This window comes from Schistocerca piceifrons, chromosome 2 (assembly GCF_021461385.2).
Source record: "Schistocerca piceifrons isolate TAMUIC-IGC-003096 chromosome 2, iqSchPice1.1, whole genome shotgun sequence".
Classification (NCBI taxonomy): domain Eukaryota; kingdom Metazoa; phylum Arthropoda; class Insecta; order Orthoptera; family Acrididae; genus Schistocerca; species Schistocerca piceifrons.
This window is the reverse complement of record NC_060139.1, coordinates 654,463,681-654,483,966: the sequence shown is the minus strand read 5'-3', so window position 1 is coordinate 654,483,966 and position 20,286 is coordinate 654,463,681. Positions and strand designations below refer to the sequence as shown.

Genomic DNA, 20,286 nt, shown 5'->3' with positions numbered 1-20,286 from the left:
AATAAAAACACATAATTATTTAATCTTCAGGGGCAGTACGTAATTTTTCCACAATTTTATTAATATTAATCACCGATGCAGCTACGCTGTATGGTATCAACAACATCCGTAACTTATCGCGTAACGGAACTCCATTCCCGTGGAGACACATTTCCAGCATAACTTCATTCAAACGTGTGCTGTGGCGTGGAACCATCAACAGTTGGTAACTGCACCTAATGTTGTTGACAGAGATTCCTTTCGTTTACAAGATTACATTTTCCTTCTCTCTTCAAAACCGCGGAGGCCCCCAGCTCATTCTACGCCTCAGCTAAAGCCAAGACATCGCCTCTACCGAGCGAGGTGGCGCAGTGGTTAGCACACTGACTCGCATTCGGGAGGACGACGGTTCAATCCCGCTTCCGGCCATCCTGATTTAGGTTTTCCGTGATTTCTCTAAAATCGATCGAGGCAAGTGCACGGCCGACTTCCTTCCCCGTCCTTCCCTAATCCGATGACCTCGCTATTTGGTCTCTTCCCCCAAAACAACCCAACCCAAAATCGCGTCCGACGAATCGATCGCTCCGGTAGAGTTCTTTGGCAAAGACGTTACTCAACTGTAATTTTGTCAGTCGTGTTGGATGACAAGTCGGTAGAGAAAAATCAAACGTAAATAGAGTCAAATACTCACTTTACAAACAATGCTGCCTCGTTTAAGTAGCCGACAGGTGTGGCCGAGCGGTTCTAGGCGCTTTAGTCTGGAACCGCGCGACCGATACGGTCGCAGGTTCGAATCCTACCTCGGACATGGATGTGTGTGATGTCCTTAGGTTAGTTAGGTTTAAGTAGTTCTAAGTTCTAGGGGACTGATGACCTCAGATGTTATGTCCCATAGTTCTTAGAGCCATTTGAACCATCGTTTAAGTAGAGGCTGGCATCCTCTACAGAACTACTCGTTATGTCGTTAAGTTATCAAGAAAGTTGAAAATTGTGTTACAGACACTGCCGGTATAGTTGAAAATTTAAGGTGCTGTAGAATATTAGTAAGTAAATTATTGATGTGGAAAGCCATTAAAATATCTCTCTGCTTTTTATAATTTAATAAAATTGCATACATATATACAATGAGATGAGGTGACAAAAGTTATGAGATCCCCCCCCCCCCCTCCCCAAAAAAAGAAGAAAGAAAACATGTCGGACCTCCTTTTGCTCGGCGTAGTGTAGCAACTCTATGTGGCATGGACTCAACAAGTCGTTGGAAGTACTCTGCAAAATTATTGAGTCATGCTGCCTCCATAGCCGTCCATAACTGTGAAAGTGCTGCGCATGCAGTATTTTTTGCACGAAATGACGTCTCGATAATGGCCCACAAATGTTCGATGGGATTCATGTCGGGCGATCTGGGTAGTCAAATCATTCTCTCTAATTGTCCAGAATGTTCGTCAAACCGATCGCAAACAATTGTGGCTCGATGACATGGCGCATTGTCATCCATGAAAAAATCCATCGTTGTTTCGCTGCAAATGGTCTCCAAGTAGCCGAACATCCATTTCCAGTCAATGATCGGTTCATCGGACCAGATGACCCAGTCCATTCCATGTAAACACAGTCCATATCACTTGCACAGTGCCTTGTTAACAGTTTGGGTCCATGGCTTCGTGGAGCCTGTGCCACACTTGAACCCTATCATCAGCTTTTACCAACTGAAAACGGGACTAGGCCACGGTTTTCCAATCGCCTTGGGTCCGATCGATATGGTCACGAGCCCAGGAGAGGCGCTGCAGGCGATGTCACCAAATTTCGCTCCACGGCGGCTATTTCACACATTGTTTCTTGTCTATTAGCACTGACAACTTTGCGCAAACACTGTTGCTCTTGGTCGTTAAGTGAAAGCCGCCCATGGTGAGAGGTAATGATTGAAATCTGGTATTCTCAGCACTCTCTTTTCGCTGTCGATCTCGGCATACTGAATTCCCAAACGATTTCCGAAACTGAATGTCCCGTGCCTCCAGCTCCAAGTACCATTCCGCGTTCAAAATTTATTAATTCCCGTCGCGCGACCATAATAAACGTCGGAATCCTTTTCACATGGTTCACGTATGTAGAAATGATAGCGCGGCCAATGCACAGCCCTTTTATACCTTGTTTACTCGATACCAATGCATATCGTTATCCTATGACTCTTATCACCTCAGTGTAACTGCCATACTTCTAACCCCACTTTCACTGAAAAGAGGGCATTGTTTGTGCGAACATTTTGATTTGAAGCAGTCTGTAGTTTGACTTTGGGATGCTTTTCCCATTCGTCCTGAAACCTCTTGATTTTATACGAGACAACAATGGAGCATTACTCTTTAACTTACTATTAGCGCTCTTTCTAATTGGGTACAGATTCTGTTGACAGTCAAAGTACAGAGCTAAAGGAAATAGCAAAGAGTGAGAATATTAAACCTGCTGACGGACTGGGTCCGGAGAAAATGCAAAGTAAATAAATTAAATAACCAAAGGAACGGTGCGTGAAGGTAGGAAGTAACAAATTACATTAAATTTAGGTGTGAATGTAAATTATTGAAGCGGACACACAACCAGAACCAATGTCATAAAGAGTGTTATTAGGAAGGAAGGATAGTATTTCGGATAATGTTTGGAGAGGGTTTTGCAGAGAAGTAGAGGTCTACTACATCGGAATATGCCTACAGGATGTTTCCGAATCACTCATCAGATTACATTTAACAGGTAAACAGTTGTAATGAGATCACCGCTGACAGCAAACTAAACGGTATGTTCACTGGCGCTAGCCACTCCCTACCATTTGCCACCGCTCATTCACCTTCATACACTGCGTAATACTGTCTTAACTGCCTATTTTCAAACATATGTACAAAGGTCGGTCTAAAATTAATGCACAAGTAGTTCGATAATGTTGAGACGTGCTAAATGAAACTTAGTAAATAGAAACATTTATCTTCTATTACACAAGTGGTACATAACTTTCGTTTCCTATTGTTTCAGGTAAGCCAACACGGACGATCAACGTTTTGCCGTTCTCACCAACGATTACTGGTTATATTCCTGCACAGAAGTGAAAATATCTCAGGAACATCCATTCATAGTAAGCTGTTATCGGATCAACTGAGTAAATCAGAGAAATGTGCTTCAAAGAGTTCATCATAGTGAAACCAACCATATTCAGGTATGCCAAAAACCATCACAAATTTGAACGATGATACTCTTCGACTCGGGCAATGATGCACGTTGTGTTAAGATGAAAGAAATCACACAGACAATGAGCGCTGGACCACCGTAAGGCAATACCGCACACTGCACTCATGACGGTTTAGAAGGCTGGCCAATTGGGATGAACCGATATCCCATAAATATGGCATCATCGTCTTGATTCTTATATGGAATTGTGGTTCCAAAGATCCAAACCTAGAAAATTTCATCTCTTGACTGCGTGCTACAGAGCATTAATTTTTGCCTAACTTTAGTAAACAGTAAAGACGTCCCTATGTCAAGCAGGGTTTCACAGACAATCCCGTAAGATGGTACTCAAAAAACAAAAGAATCGATTAGTGACAGCAGTACGATGTAGGTTTTCTGCACTGCTGCCGTCACATTTTTGTTTGCGACCAGTGGCAAGAAAGTGGGTTTTTGTATACTTTGCCCACATTTCACTGTATGCATGCGGCATCATTTTCTGTGTTGCGTTGCTCTTTCTTGATTTACGGAAGAGTTAAAGTTTTGAAACCAAAAACTGAAAGCAGAGTAAAACAGCAGTGTTCAACAGTTGATATTTACGATGTTAAGAATCGTAAAGGTATGACAAAAAGACTTAATTCAACAGATATGAAACATGTTTTTTTGTGATACTGCAGGTGTATGTGTGGTATTAGATGTTTCAGATTTACAGAAGTATACCATAAATGAGAGCAGTCGTGATGAGTAGAAGCAAACTTCCTCACTTTTGTAGTCGAAAATAGGAGATATTAATTTTTTCTGATGTTCTATTCCTTGCATTATCTGTGAAAGCTTTGCTTCAGTACAGCTATGTGAATTACTGCGGTTCCGCTATGTAATCAGTCACGCGGTGTTACTGATAGTCTCGTTTTTCTGTAAAAAATACAGCGATCAGTCATTTAGGAATACCAAGGCGATTCATATTGGGAATACTGGCAGTATTAACAAACTCCTTGTCCCCCTCGGAGGCCCAAGAGATGTCGACCGACCGCCGTGACATCCTATCCCTTGAGGTGTCGCGCAGACGCGGTATGAGGGGAGGGGGGCTGTGGCTGTGGTCAACACGCCACTGTCCCGACCGTTTTGCGGACTTTCCAGCCGTGGAGCCGCTGGTTCTCATTCTAGTAGTTCCAGGGTTGGCATCACGAGGCTGAGTGCATTCCGTACCAGTCCTCCCACCAAGGAAAACTCCTTGGCAGTACCGGGAATTGAAGCCGGGTGCCCCGCATGGTTGTCATCTAAACTGGCCACTCAGCTACGAAGGCGGACACTGAGAATGTTAGGTCCGCCTTATATGAACGTCAAGAGCCGAGGTCGAACGCTGTGATGTGGTGGAGCTCGATTACGGAGATTAGCGATTCGAATTGTCGCGATAAAGGAATTTAACCGTAACACTTCATTGGCAGATGGAGGCGACGTAGCCGTGCTCTGTTCCTGATCATCTGGTGTTCTCTGGTGGTAAGTGGTCTGACCGACTAAAGGCGTAAGAAGCTAGAGGTGATCAGTCCATTGACTGGGTGCGTGAGGCTCGGCAGTTTTCTCTACGTTTTTCCAGCTGCACTGGGCTTCACTGTCCGTTAATCTTTGGTCCAATATCGGGAGAAACAACACAGTAAAAGCTAACCACAGCCGTATATACGCTTCAGCTGCGCATCGGCTGCATTATCTATAGAATGGGAATGGCAATACTAGAGCCCATGCACTACGACATTAGTAATAAACCAATCCTTGATCCGTGTTGCCCTATTAGTTGGCGATTTACCTTGGAGTAGTTGTTGCTGTGGTCATCAGTCCTAAGTTGGTTTGATCCAGCTCTCGATGCTACTCTATCCTGTGCACGCGCCCGGGTTCCCGGGTTCGATTCCCGGCGGGGTCAGGGATTTTCTCTGCCTCGTGATGACTGGGTGTTGTGTGATGTCCTTAGGTTAGTTAGGTTTAAGTAGTTCTAAGTTCTATGGGACTGATGACCATAGATGTTAAGTCCCATAGTGCTCAGAGACATTTGAACCGTTTTATCCTGTGCAAGCTTCTTCATCTCCCAGTACCTACTGCAGTCTACATCCTTCTGAATCTGCTTAGTGTATTCATCTCTTGGTCTCCCTCTTTGATTTTTACCCTTCACGCTGCCCTCCAATACTAAATTGGCGATCCCTCGATGCCTCAGAACATGTCCTACCAACGGATCACTTCTTCTAGTCAAGTTGTGCCACAAATTTCTCTTCTCTCCAATTGTATTCAATACCTCCTCATTAGTTATGTAATCTACCCATCTAATCTTCAGCATTCTTCTGTAACACCACATTTCGAAAGCTTCTATTCTCTTCTTGTCTAAACTATTTATCTTCCACGTTTCACTGCCATACATGGCTACACTCCATACAAATACTTTCAGAAACGACTTCCTGACATTTAAATCTATACTCGATGTTAACAAATTTTTCTTCTTCAGAAACGCTTTTCTTGCCGTTGCCAGTCTACATTTTATATCCCTTCTACTTCGACCATCATCAGTTATTTTGCTCCCCAAATAGCAAAACTCCTTTACTACTTTAAGTGTCTCATTTCCTAATCTAATTCCCGAAGCATCACCCGACTTAATTCGACTACATTCCATTATCCTCGTTTTGCTTTTGTTGATGTTCATCTTATACCCTCCTTTCAAGACACTACCTTAGAGTAAGCGCCCAAAAGAAACAAAGGTAACCTCTACCACAAATTAAAGAAAATAACGTAAGAAATGTCTAATAATTGATGGGAGTCTAGTGACTGTAGCATCACATCTAATAGTGAATGACTTGTGGAGAAGACCAGTGGGCAGTTTTTAAAGAGACTACATAATGCACTGTCTAGCCCAAGACGTGGTGCCGGACAATAGCACCACAAGGAAGCGCTGACGCAGCGCTGCTTCTCTTAATACAGTCAAGAGGAGAATTTAATCGAAGAACGTGAGCCACAAGCACAGGAAAAGTGGTCAGCATACCGCCAAGCCTGCACCGTCACTTCCGCCAGCAATTACAATTGAAGGTAATGACATGAAATGATCGTATGGCATTATTGGCCGGGTGACCCCCGTCTGGGGTAATCCGACCGCCTTGTGCAAGTCTGACCAACGCCTACGTTCCATGTCATCGTGCAACACCCGGTCACAGATGGCAGGTGGCAGCACTAGCGGTGGAGAGTATGTAAATCCTGTCGGGAGAGGGGTGGGTGCGGGGATAGTGCAGATGATGAAAAACGGAGCGATTTATCTGACGTCCAAAAGGGCATGATCATTGGCTTTGAGGTCAAGGGTGGAAGCATACCTGAAACCTCTATGCACGTAAACTTATCGCGTGCAACTGTGGCTGAGTATAGCTACATGGAAAAAATGGCCAGGAAACAACCCGGGGACCCTGCGATCGCTACACTAACCACTAGACCACGAGCTGCGGACCTTGCAAGTCATAGTGCACCTACTTACATTACCTGTCTCAAAGTGCATGAAGTTTTCATAGAAGTGCATCAATGGGTGATTCCCTGAGTGAGAGACCCTGTAAAAGCAGATGGAGAAACATACCCCATGCAAAAATCCCAGCACGACAACTAGCGCAGAGACGCGGAATGTACATAAGACAGTGTGCGAGAAAAATAAGGTAACTGAGAATACTGGAAAGTCATCTCAAGAATATACTCTGTAATTTCTTGCGTCTGTTTTACAGTAAAACCATTAACATCTGGAAGCTACAAAATGAATGAATGGTGAATCTGTGAGAAATGTGCCGTCGAGGACAATCGTGTTTTTTTTTTTTTTTTTTGACCAGGACAGAAAGATTGCGTGCAGACATACCTACTGGGAGACAGTATTAGCGAACATCTTACAGCTCGCGCTGGGCGAATTACCACCAGAGATTAATGTTATTCTTATACACTGATCAGCCAGAGCATTGTGACGTTAGACTTACTATCGATATAATCCCCTTGGGGCGATAGCAGCGTCATGTGACAAAAAATTACTGCTAGTGAGCCACACGCACGGTTCATGTATTGTCTGTGAACGTGCTGTCCGCGTGTAGAATGGGAAAGGCGCGCGATGTATCTCAGTCTGACGGAGAGCAGATTGCGATGGACAGGAGGATCGGGACGAGAGTTACGGAAACTGCACGACTTATCGTGTGTTCGAGGAGTGCTGTGGTGAGTTTCTTCAACACGTGGCGACCCAAAGTGAAACCACGTCCAGATGTTAGGGGTTGTGAGGCCATCCCTCATTACAGGTGTGGGCAGTCTGGTAAAACAGGACATGCGGCGAACTGTGGCGGAACTAACTCCAGACTTTAATGATGGGCAGGGTACAGGTGTGTCTGAACACACAGTGTACCGAACACTCCTAACGATGGGCCTCCGCAACCGACGACCCATGCATGTGCCAAAATTAACACCACGACATGGGCATCGACGACAGAAATGGGCGCATGACCATCGGCACGTGGCGTTGGCGCAGTGACAGAGCGTTGTTTGGTCTGATTAATCTCGATACCTTCTCCATGGGAGGGCGCGAAACCATCGTCTTCCAGGGAAAGAGCTGCTTAACACCTGTACTGACAAGTCTGTAGCGGCTCCATTATGCTCTGGGCAACATTCACGTGGTTATGCACGAGTTCAATAGAACTCATGCAAGGCACCATGGCGGCCAAGGACTATCGTACACTGGTTGCAGACCACACACACTGCTTCATGACGATCATGTTTCCCGACGGCAGTGGCATTTTTCAAAAAGATAATGCGCCACGTCAGAAGGCCTTGAGTGTGGTGGAGCTGGTAAGGAACACAGTGGCGAGATCTAATTGATGTACTGGCTCCTCAGTTCTCCAGATCTGGATCCGATGGAACACATCTGGGATGTGGTCGAACATGGCGTCAGAGCCCATCGCTCCCCCTCCTCAGAATTTACGGGAATCAGGTGACTTGAGTGTGCAGATATGGTGCCAACTTCCTCCAGCGACCTACCAAGGCCTTATTGCTTCCACGCCACGACGCGTTGCCGCTGTTATCCGTGCCAAAGGTGGGCATAAAGGCTGTTACGTAGATGGTCATAATGTTCTGACTGATCAGTGTACATCTGTCTGTAGTCTACTTCCTGAAACAATATTTCCAGAAAGTCATTTACAAATTGGTGTTGACTTGAGCCGGCCGGTGTGGCCGAGCGGTTCTAGGCACTTCAGTCTGGAACCGCGCGACCACTACGGTCGCAGGTTCGAATCCTGCCTCGGGAATGGATGTGTGTGATGTCCTCAGGTTAGTTAGGTTTAAGTAGTTCTAAGTTCTACGGGACTGATGACTTCAGATGTTGAGTCCCATAGTGCTCAGAGCCATTTGAACCACTTTTTTTGTTGACTTGGCTAATGCACACATTATTACAGCGTGCGACGGACTGCTCGTTAAACCACTGCGCTTGGGCCGTACATTTCCACTGTCAGACCTTCAGCCTTCGTTAATAATCTGGGGCTCAACCTCGGTAGAAAGCTAACTTGTTCGACCTAAATAAACAAAGCACTCAAAGCGTGAAAGTGCCATAAATACAATGTACATTCACCGCATTTTTCACCATCAGCCTTCTAGCTTTCGTAACTCCAGCTTTGACCTTAAGTACAGCTGGGTGTCCATTAAGGCAGTGAAGCTGCATTTGGTAGGAGAGGAGTTCAAATCAGGTTGCGTCAAAAACTGATTTACGTTTTACGTGGTTTCTCTTAATTACTTGAAGTGAATGATGGGATGGATGGGTTCTTGAAAGAGCAGTGCTGATTTGCTTCCGTTGTTGGCTAATCCGAGCTAGTGCTCCACCTGTAACGAGGTCGCCAACGACGGAACGATGGACTCAGATGTGTCACCGCTTTCCTTTGCAATGTGGCGCCTCTTTAGTAAGATGACGGTAGAAGATTTCATAAATGACCATCTTCGGCGCGTACATTGTTATTTTCATTTCCTGTCGTCATGGTATATAGACCAAAAGTCCGACCACTGTTGCGAACTGATTTTCATTTATCATAACAGTTTACGAACATAATCGAGCTATGGGATATAGACGTCTCAAGCGTTCAATTAGTTTTAGATGTTGTGAGTTTGGTTCTCGAGAAAATCAAGTTTGCGTCACATTATTCGAACCATTATCGTGTACGGACCCCGTTCACGCATCATGTGGGATGGCTAGGACCGGTATCCTCCCGAAAGATGTCATCCCCCATAAACAAAAATATATTCTATATTATAATTTGCATTCCGTGTCCAAGACCACATCACAGTGACGCAATGTTATGGCTAGAAGCCGTCTGAGGTACTGTCGCGCGGAAATGCTTCTGTTTCTCTTCCTCCGCACCATACAACTGTTATTGGCGGCCTGTGCTTTGGACATCATGCTAGATGGAAGCACAGTCTAATGTTTCTGGCAGCGCAGTTGCAAACGGTTCACTTCTTATGCAAATTATCGGTATAGCGAAATTTTGTAGCCCTATATGAGGTACAGTATTTGTAATTCTTTTTACGGGGCGAATTTGAAATTTGTATGATTCAAGGCTATGAGCTTAATTCAGCGAGGCAGTTTCACGAAAAGACTTTTTTTGTATGCAGCGTTGTGTTACGGGTGTACGTTTAGTGGTTTCTTTGTACCAGTGTAAGTCATATACTCTCGTCGACGAGACGTTAGCACTAGTAACTCCCTACCATTTTTACTGTATTATTTCTGTTTTAGCATTTCATATCCTATGAGATATAATGCTTTTTCCTTCTTTATAATACAGGAAACCACTATTGCTTAAGTAAACATTAAGATTTATAATAATTTACTCCAGTGACAATATAGATTCGCTCTTGCTTTGTAAAAATTTTATGAAGCTATGTGTGTGATTCCCGAAGACCGATAGTAATAACTCAAACGCAGCAAGAAAAATAAGAACAAGTTCTAAGACTTCAGAGCATAGATTTTCATGTGTATATGTACGAAACGAAACTGTCATACTGCAAACAAATTACATAAAATTTAGCAAAGTTTCAAATGGTTCTAAACACTATGGGACTTAACATCTGAGATCATCAGTCGCCTATACTTAGAACGACTTAAACCTAACCAACCTAAGGACATCACACACATTCATGCCCGAGGCAGGATTCGAACCTGCCACCTTAGCAGCAGCGCGGTTCCGGACTGAAGCGCCTAGAACCGCTCGGCCACAGCGGCCGCCTAGCAAAAGCACAGCTCATATTTTTAAGTACGGGATATCTTTGTAACCCGATATGAACTGGACGTATGTTCCATTGGAGATGAATTTCCGAGTGCTGGATCTTGCTATCCAAGACTTCGACGTCGTATTTGTTTTTCTGGACCTTCCCCACAAAATATTGTGAAGTCGTTTAGCTTTTTCTGTCCTCCAAGCCCCTAAATTCCTTTCACATTTTCGAGCAGACTTAAGTGGTTATGTTTCCGAGTAGAACTTACGCTAATTTATCGCAAAAACTTTTGAGTGCGGAAAGTGCAACTGGTTAACTGATTCTTCTATTACTCAGATTAACAAGCCATTTCGATCTCGGTGCCTTTGCGGTGCATTTGCATTCTTTACATCATAACAGCGCTTTGTACTTTTTAAAAATTAGAAGTAGTATCCACAGCAGACCAAGTTGACAGTTCAATGTATAGTTGACAGTCACAGGGATAAGTGTCCTTCCGACGAAGAATCTGAGTTCAAGGTCAATGTTTCGCGGAACACAGTTATTGGGTTCGTGCTGAAATTTTGAGCTGATATAAATTTGAGATACCCGCGATACGAAAATAAATCAGTAATACATTTTCCGTAATTATCCCACGACTATCTCAATGTTTGGGTATTTCCCTAGATCACGTCGGAATAATTCTGCTTCTTTAACGTGCAACATGTTGTGAAGCCGCGTTTGAGAAAATATCCTCTTTGTATAAGAAGTTATACCGGAAGATTTGTGAATACGGAACAAAGTGCACCAGATAGGTTGAGTATGGGGAGGTGGGTGTGGAATCCCGCCTCGCGCAGCTCTTGTGCACTGGCGTTGCAGCAGCACTTTTGAGGCAGTATTCTCGGTACTTTTGTGGAGCTTTACGGTCGCAAAGCGTCATTGTTGTCGGCGATAAATCTCGGAATTTATGGTTACGTTCCTGGGAAGCAGTCCTTTGTACATGTCGCCTCCTTTATGACACAAGACCGTAACATCTAAAAACTATTGTTGGAGCTTCGTCAATCCTTTCTTTTCTTGAGATGTACCACTTTTCATATCCGACGGAAACTCCGAACGAATACATGCGATGGATGTTATTCACGAGATAGCAGATGACACGCAAGCAGATGCACGCTACCGATCATCTCTTCATTATTTATACATGTAGCACGTGCTACGCGTAAGTAGAATGTTAGTCGCGCGGGAAGAATGACATTTAAAATGCCTGTGTTAGGAAGATTTGCTTTTTAAATGTCTGTGTTCGCGCTGTAATTAATCTCATCTCGTCCTTCTGATCCCAACGGGAACGACCATAGAAGGTTGTAATACATGTCTAGATTTATTTAAAGCTGCTTCTTGAAACTTTACAAGTAGGCTCTTTAGTGATGGTTTGAGTCTGTCTTCAAGTGTCTGCCAGTTCAGTCTTTCCAGCATGTCCGCGCCATTCTCTAGTGGATTAAACAAACCTGTGACCAGTCATGCATGCTTCCCATCCCTGTATATGTTCTATATCTCCTGTCAGTCCTATTTGGTACTTGTGCCAGACATTTGAATAGTTTTCCAGGGTGGGCCGCACGAGTGTTGCGTAAGCAATCTCCTTCGTAGACCCATTGAAGTTTTACCAGTATTGTACCAATAATCGAAGTCTGCTATTTGCTTTACCCATGACTAAGCCTATGTGATAGTTCCATTTCATTTCCTACAAATTATTACACCCAGGTATTTATATGAGTTCACCGATTCCAAATTGATATGATAGCAGTCATGCGATACTACGCATTTTTCGTTTTGTGAACTGCACAATTTTACTTCTCTAAACATTAAAAGCACCACTTTGAAATCGTCTCAAGATTCGTTTGAATATTTGTGTAACTCTTGAAACGTCTCTGTGAAGTCGTTTCATAAGACGCTTGTCGAATTCAGCACAACTAATTCACTTTACTACCTGATTTTAGCTCAATTCATGAACTCTTCCAGAAAGACTGAGCACTGAAATAAGGTCTATTGATTATTATATGTGTGTTTTAATGTGGGGTTTCGGTTTTGTTTTGTGGGAAACGCTGTTGCTTCTCGTTCGAAGGAGAGCACAGGATGAAGAACTTAGGTTTCCAATACCTGAACAGAGAGGTTTACCCATCTTAGTCGAGGCCTGTCTCGAAGGCTGTTTTTGTGTGTGAGGTTGATGACGGAGGGCTAGCTCTCTGGTAGCTTCCGCTGCACGGGGAGCTAGGTAATCTCGAAAGAGGAAGCGGCATTCTTCGGTGAACGCTTGGTGAGTACGGATCGTAGCTCTTAAGGGGGGTTTCAGGTGATAGGAAGCAGGCTGAGTTATTGGTCAAATACTTAAATACTTCAGCGTAACTGAAGCGTGTGAAGCGAGTTACTTTTTTTAATGATTTTTAATCTTATATTTTGTGGAAATTGCTTTTGTCTTTGTGTGTCGATTCTGTGCCACGTGTCTGGTAATTAATGACCCTTCTGGTCCACCACGGCACCGCAATAGGCTTTAATTTAACAGTTTGCTTATTTAACGAGCTACAATTTCTGCAAGAATATCTGTTCTTTCGTGCGCTTTCTACAAAGCAGCACAACAGTTTGAGTCAGAATGCATCAAGTGCTCTCGTTCGGCCGTTTGCAAGCAGCAGACGCAGTTAGTATGTTAAATAATTATCGCACAGCCTTGTGTAATGGTTAAACCTCTGTCCAGAATAGTGCATGCGTAGAATGGTAATGCAAATCTCCCTGAGATATTTTTGTGGTATTAATGCAAAGGAGATGATAGTATAATTTGTTGTGTTGGCAGAAGAGCCAACACCGTGTTAATAGAGGAGGCCGAAATGCACGCGTTTTAGCTCACGCCGGCTGGCGTGAGGAGGGAAGAACTATACTGACGTGAAGTCTGGAACATGACAAGGAATTAGAATTCAGAAAGCGGACGTAATTAGTTCGATACTTAACTTTAATCCATTAATGATGAACGTCACTCTTGACGGTACATGATTCACAATATTATCTGTTCAGAATACATTCTTGTAACTGAATATGGCGCCTTGCTAGGTCGTAGCAAATGACGTAGCTGAAGGCTATGCTAAACTGTCGTCTCTGCAAATGAGAGCGTATGTAGTCAGTGAAACATCGCTAGGAAAGTCGGCTGTACAACTGGGGCCAGTGCTAGGGAGTCTCTCTAGACTAGACCTGCCGTGTGGCGGCGCTCGGTCTGCAATCACTGATAGTGGCGACACGCGGGTCCGACGTATACTAACGGACCGCGGCCGATTTAAAGGCTACCACCTAGCAAGTGTGGTGTCTGGCTGTGACATCACAAATTGTCTCCCACCCCCGTCTTCTGTGTTTCTTCTTGCTGTAGTTAAATTGTGCTCTGTTTCATTTTCACGTAATTCTTACTTAAATATTTAGAGTCAGGCACCAGTTATGTGTAGTTAGGATGTGCAACCAAATATTTAGTTACAGTAAATAACCTACGTGAAAGATAAATTCTTTGGTGTCGATCTTACCACCTTACTCCGATTTCCAATCCTGAATTAATCAAGTTACTTCATGCACGACATGGAGTGCTATTTATCTGGCTACTTAAAGAAATTTGCGTACTTGTAATTAAATTATTAAAGTAATTAAACTAATAATTTTCCAGCTCCGTTTTTTTCTAAATGGTTAGGGAGGGCTTAGGCTGGTGGCGACTCTGAATTTCTGAATTTTTATCATTAATTGTGTGAGAGAAGCAGCTAGAAATGCGAGATAGCGTATATGGCTCGATGATAATCGGCGTAAACATAGTAATACGTTACACTCTTTTCTGACAGTACTTCATTATAGATAACTGCATCACCGGCAGTACGGCTTTCGGAAGACTTTCAACAAAGCCCAGTGGCCTACAAACTACTGTGTCGCTTATGTCAAGTTGGCGTTCTTTCCTAGATGACTAATTTTTTTTTTTTTTTTTTTTTTTTGCCATGACTTCATTTTTCCCGAAGACAACCGACATTTTTCTAATTGCCTATGTGATTTCTGTTACAATTAACTTAATATACACCGACAGTGGTAATTTCTACCTCACTTGAAACTGTTTCTTCAATGCGAATCTGCAAAAAATTGCTATTATTTGTAAGCACCTGATTAAAACTAACGAATGACAACACACAATGACTACCACTTTGTTAAAACACGCAAACAACTTCCGTGACACCACGATATTAGAATGATGTCTGCGATCTCTGCACCTCGTGTCTAATTAATATTTAAGAACCTGTAATACAGTAATATGCCATACAAAGAGGGAAACAAGCATAAAGTCTACCTCTAGCGGGCGGGATACAGAACTGTTTGAAAGGCGTTTACAGTTGACTGTACTTACACCAAGAAATCTAATTAGAACAGTCATTCCCAGTGTAGTGAAAGAAGGCGAGTCACATGAACAATATAGAATGAAATTTTCACTCTACAGCGGAGTGTGCGCTGATATGAAACTTCCTGGCAGATTAAAACTGTGTGCCGGACCGAGACTCCAACTCGGGTAGAGCACTTGCCCGCGACGGGTAGAGCACTTGCCCGCGAAAGGCAAAGGTCCCGAGTTCGAGTCTCGGTCCGGCACACAGTTTTAATCTGGCAGGAAGTTTCACATGAATAATGTTTAGTGTGGCATCTTTTTACCTGTGGGATATCACTGTTCATCTAATTCACTGACAGGCTAAAGAATAACGATAAAAGCTGCATGAAGTTACAGGAAATATTATGTTACCATTCGACGAGAACTTGTCTTACAAGAGAGCCTAGAACGAAGTTGGTCTAGATATCATGCGAAGGATTCGTGGGACATGCGTGGCACGAACTTTGACAAAGGTCGGTGGTTTTTACCTGTCTGGACAATCTCTGCGTCTGTGAATATACCTAAACTGAGTGTAATCGATATAATGTGCACTGACGGACAAAATGTGTGCTGTTAACGTGCACTGTCATACGCAATGTCTGCCAGCATGTATCGTGCAACGTGTGCTAACTTCAAAGCTTACGTTCTTTCAGTTGGGTACGATACAAACTGACAGTGTTATAACACTTTAGTATTGTACGTAAGACTGACTGCCATTTTTGGATACACATTCAACATCTGTTTGAGCAGACCATCGACAGACGCCGACCAACAAGTTTAACACATTGACTGCCATAGAATACTTGGGTTACCGACCCTTGGGGCCATTTAGCTTTTTTCATTTTTTTTACACTAAAGAAACTGTTAATGTATGTATAAATAAGCTGAAAATATGTCAGTATAGTACCTTAAATAGCGTTTTTTTGTGTGAGTTACGTATGACTCATGCGGCGCCAGAGTAAGTATGCCAGCCAGGGGAGCCATTTACTATGTGGCTGTTACTTTTAGGTTGGTACTCCTCACGCAGAAGTTATGAAGGTGAACAAAGGCGTGTGCAAAAGCTTTAGTTGAAGTGATGGATATAATTGATGAAGTTACTCCGTCATTATTTAGGTCTAACTCAGATGACAATTTACCAGCGGAGTCTGCAAGTGAAAGAAATTAATGAAGACGATCTTCCACCGTTGGTGAAGGCAGGAAGAAAAGTTTTATATCGACATTCAGCTATTGAGGCAGGCTACACAGGTGTAAAAACCAGCCAACAATGCACCTCCAGCCCTGTTAGTGCAATAACTGACAGATGTTTGATACTGCAATGAAATACTTGTAACACCAGGAATCTCCAAAGATGAAAACCCTACAAATAATGTTAATGAGATTGTCTGGGGACGGGGCTTTCAGATGTGGGAAAAGACATGAAACATTATACTTTATTCACACCAATTTTTGTGTAAAAACTTTTGTTACACTAAATCTCCAAGACCAGACATCCTACCATTGCTTCAGATATTTTGTACTAACGATATTTTAGAGTATGTGACGCAGCAATCTAACTTACACGCCAAACAAGTCCTAGAAAATTAATCAGTTAGTGTCAATTCACGACTGAGAAAATGGACTGATGTCACCAAAATTGAAATTGGACGATATTTACGAGTTCTGTATGCCACTGAATGTGAAGTCAAAGTTTCCAAATTATTGGTCAAAAAATTTCCTTCATCAAAACCCAATGTCACGAAATCATTTTCAATTGCTGTTGCGTGGGTAGCATTTTTCAGATGACAATAAGTGCCCTCGAGAAGACAGTTTGTTACAACTTCAACCACTTATTGAGAAATTACAGAAAGATTTCAAAGTGCAGTGGTGCCAGGCAAATCTGTTGTACAGGCGAATCTGAGGAAGGACGAACACATAGCAAAAGAAAGTAGCATAGATGTAGCAGTGACATGGAAAGATAAGTGGGATGTGTTATGTTAAGTACTATTCATGGGCAGGAGAAGAAGATATCCAAATCAAAAGATGCATAAAGAAAAAAAAACCAGCAATGATAATTGACTATAATCAACCAAAGTCGTTTATAGATCTCTCTTACCAGACAGAGTCTACTCCGATTGTCTAAGACGGTTTGCGAAATACCGATACATCAACAATAAGAACATCTCAGTGACTGGATTCAGAGTGAAGATGACTTTGAAACTCCACACAGAAGATGCAGATGAGCTTGAGACATCTCTCATTAAAGCCATCGCATTGCCTTCAAATGGCTCTGACCACTATGGGACTTAACATCTGAGGTCATCAGTCCCCTAGAACGTAGAACTACTTAAACCTAACCAACCTAAGGACATCACACACATCCACGCCCGAGGCGGGATTTGAACTGCGACCGTAGCGGTCGCGCGGTTCCAGACTGAAGCGCCTAGAACCGCTCGGCATTGCCTTCGAATTTCGCACTTGTGAACATGGGAGCAGGCATACGTAGGTGTATAGTGTGCTGTGTGAACAAGAGCCAACTATCAAGAAATGCAAACAAACTGCACGAAAATGTATGAATTGTGACTCTTTTTTTGTGCAGGACGTATTTTCGTAAACCAAAGTGTATATAAGTGCTAGAGGTACGAAAGGACCACCACACAAATATTATCAATTTAATTGTGGTCACAACTCCTGTTTGAAAATGTAAATAAAAACTGTGTGTAAGTATTATGTAAAAATATATAATAAATTGTAAAAAGGAAGTCCAAGATGACTGAGTCCGTGAATTGTATGCAACTCACGATTACAGGTGCCAGTAACTTTTCTTCGGATCTTGAAAATCGTAGGTCACGAACATGATTTGTGAGTTACCACGGAACTTTAAATGAAAATATGCCCTTGAGTTGTATTTACTTCATGAGGCAGTTAGTGTGTAAAGCGCTTTGTCGTTACATTTAATGCACCTCAACGTTCGGCGTCAGAGGCGGAATGTTTGGGGAGCACCTGTGTTTGTGGCGTGTGGCTGCCACGCCTGGGTGGTCTCAAGCTGGTTTCCACCTCTGCGCTGTCACGCGTTTTTGAAGTTACGTGTATACGTTTTGTCTAAGTAAGAGGTTAAGCTAACTGACGCTCTGGTACGTACAGTTTTCATTTTCTCATCCTGTTTTAGTACTGTTGACTGTAACGACACTTCTTGGTATACCCTTCAGGGTCTACAGTTTTTAGTTGGTTGGGTTTTATCTCTTTTAATTATCTGACGTATGCTAGTGTCACGCAGATTTTCAACCACAACAAAGTCACAGACCCTGAAGCTGTAAATTCTCCTTTTCTCGTTCCACATAGTTTACGTGAATTTGCATGGGAACGAGGGACTGATGACTCTTTAAAGTCATAACAATCTTCATCATATCTGGACCCAAAAGTAAAAAAATCACCATCCTAATTTTCACAAATCTAGACTGAAACGGTGAAGTTAAATTTTACGCAGAAAAAGGGACCGTTTCCCTGTGGGTCTTCCATTCTTACTCAGTAAAAACATTCCGTGATTTTCCGGAGTAATACAACAGCTTCACGTGGTAGGAATATCATGTTTAAAAATGGCATCCGAGTGGGGCGGGGAGGGGGAGAGAGAGAGAGAGAGAGAGAGAGAGAGAGAGAGAGAGATGAAATTCTACATCGATCGATCAAGGACGAGAGAAGGAGATTAGTTAACCATTGTAAAATTTGAGATTGCATTAGGGTATAAAACTGGATAGTTTGTACTAAATTTGGTATGTATCTGACCGTTGGGGAACTAATGAAGGTAATGAACTAACGCATAACGTATAAATTATGACTTCAAATGGTTCAAATGGCTCTGAGCACTATGGGACTTAACGTCTGAGGTCATCAGTTCCCTAGAACTTAGAACTACTTAAACCTAACTAACCTAAGGACATCACACACATCCATGCCCAAGGCAGGATTCGAACCTGCGACCGTAGCGGTCCCAGACTGAAGCGCCTAGAACTCCGGCCGGCAATCATGACTTCCTCAGAATAAATTTTGGAGTACTAAATTTGCCGTGGTTTAGTAGCAGCACAAGATTTTCCCCTATTTAGTGCTACAGTGTTAACGAACCATTTCGATATTTGCTTCCAGTGAGTTAGGACAGGAATTCCGAAACTTGTCCTGCAACGGAACACTTTGAGAATCCTAGTACTTTGATGGAAGAATTTGTTTATTTTGAAGGTTAACAGATTTTTAAAAGATGAGAAAAATTAGTTTTCTGTGATTACCTCAATTGTAAATCATACCTAGTAACAAAGAAACCATAATAAAATTTTGATCCAAAACTATTATCGTCAGAATGTCGAAAAAACGCTATTTCTTTAGCAGTTCTTGATGGAGCACTTATTCACTTCTTTCGGAACACAGTCTGGGAAACCCTGGTTTAGGAGCACGACGGCAAAGGTCGATCAGAATGACTGTACGAAGCCATGCTACCCTTGAATACGCGTCCTGTACAAGTGTTTCCGCGTTTCGTTGGTAAAAGGCACAGAACGGATCCAAAGATCTTGAGCTTGATCTCCGGTCAGTTCTGGGATTTTTATCTCACTCTTCTTTCACGTCAGGCAATGAAAGTTAATGTGAAAAATGACGAGTTGCACCGTCGTTCGGTGTCCACGGTGAACTGTAAGTTGTCTAATAACTAACTGGTGGGTAGGGTCTGAGGCAGGCGTCCGGATGTAAACTCCATTATGGCCATTCCAAGTGAGGTAGTGAGGTGTTAAAAAGAACTTTGAGGTGGATGAGAGCTATAACACACACACACACACACACACACACTCACTCACTCACCCACTCAACCAATTCGCTGTGTCGATCACTCTCTTAAAAAGGAAAGGAAAAAAATACTATACGTAAATACCACTGTCACCATTTAGTTACAGTCCACAACACATCACTGTCCCAATGTCTTTGTTGGACGTCGGAAAAAGAGTAGTTAGGGACACTGGACGGTAGAGCAGTGGCCGCACGCGCTGTCAGGACAAGCTCACCAGCTCGACGGCGATCATGACGATCCTGACGGACTGCAGGTGTCTGGTGGTGGTGGCGGGCCGCATCTCTACAGCAGCGACGCCAGTGGAGGGGAGCGATGTGTAGACGGCGCGTCCTGGCGGGCGACTGGCTGGTGAGGCGCAGCCGCGGCCAGAGCCAGGAGCTGTGGCGGCGGCGGCGGGCGGCGCGCGCATCGCTGCGAGGTGTTCCGCGAACTGGGTCAGCGCTCGCCGGCTCCTCCCGTCTGCGAGGCCGCGCCGCGCCGCGCCGCGCCAGCGCAGATTTTCCCGCGGATTGGTGTGCACACGGCGGGCGCTGAGTCACCTTGACCCGGCCGGCGCGCGCGCTCACGCAACGTCCGCGAAGAGCGACACCCGCGCACGTATGCCGTCTGCCTGTCGGAAGCAAATGCGAACCATGCGGCTCTGAGAGCAAACGCAGCCGTACCCTATCAG

The 20,286-nt window shown here is 43.6% G+C and overlaps 1 protein-coding gene across 1 annotated transcript in view; it reads right to left on the bottom strand.

Moving 5' to 3' along the window:
• LOC124775704 overlaps positions 1-20,028 on the bottom strand; it is a 53,081-nt gene extending 33,053 nt beyond the window's left edge. The window contains exon 1 of the mRNA XM_047250531.1: positions 19,831-20,028. Coding sequence (XP_047106487.1) covers positions 19,831-20,025 — 195 coding nt within the window. The 5' untranslated portion in view covers positions 20,026-20,028. The remainder of the gene's footprint in view (positions 1-19,830) is intronic.
• Between the last annotated feature and the right edge of the window lie 258 nt (positions 20,029-20,286).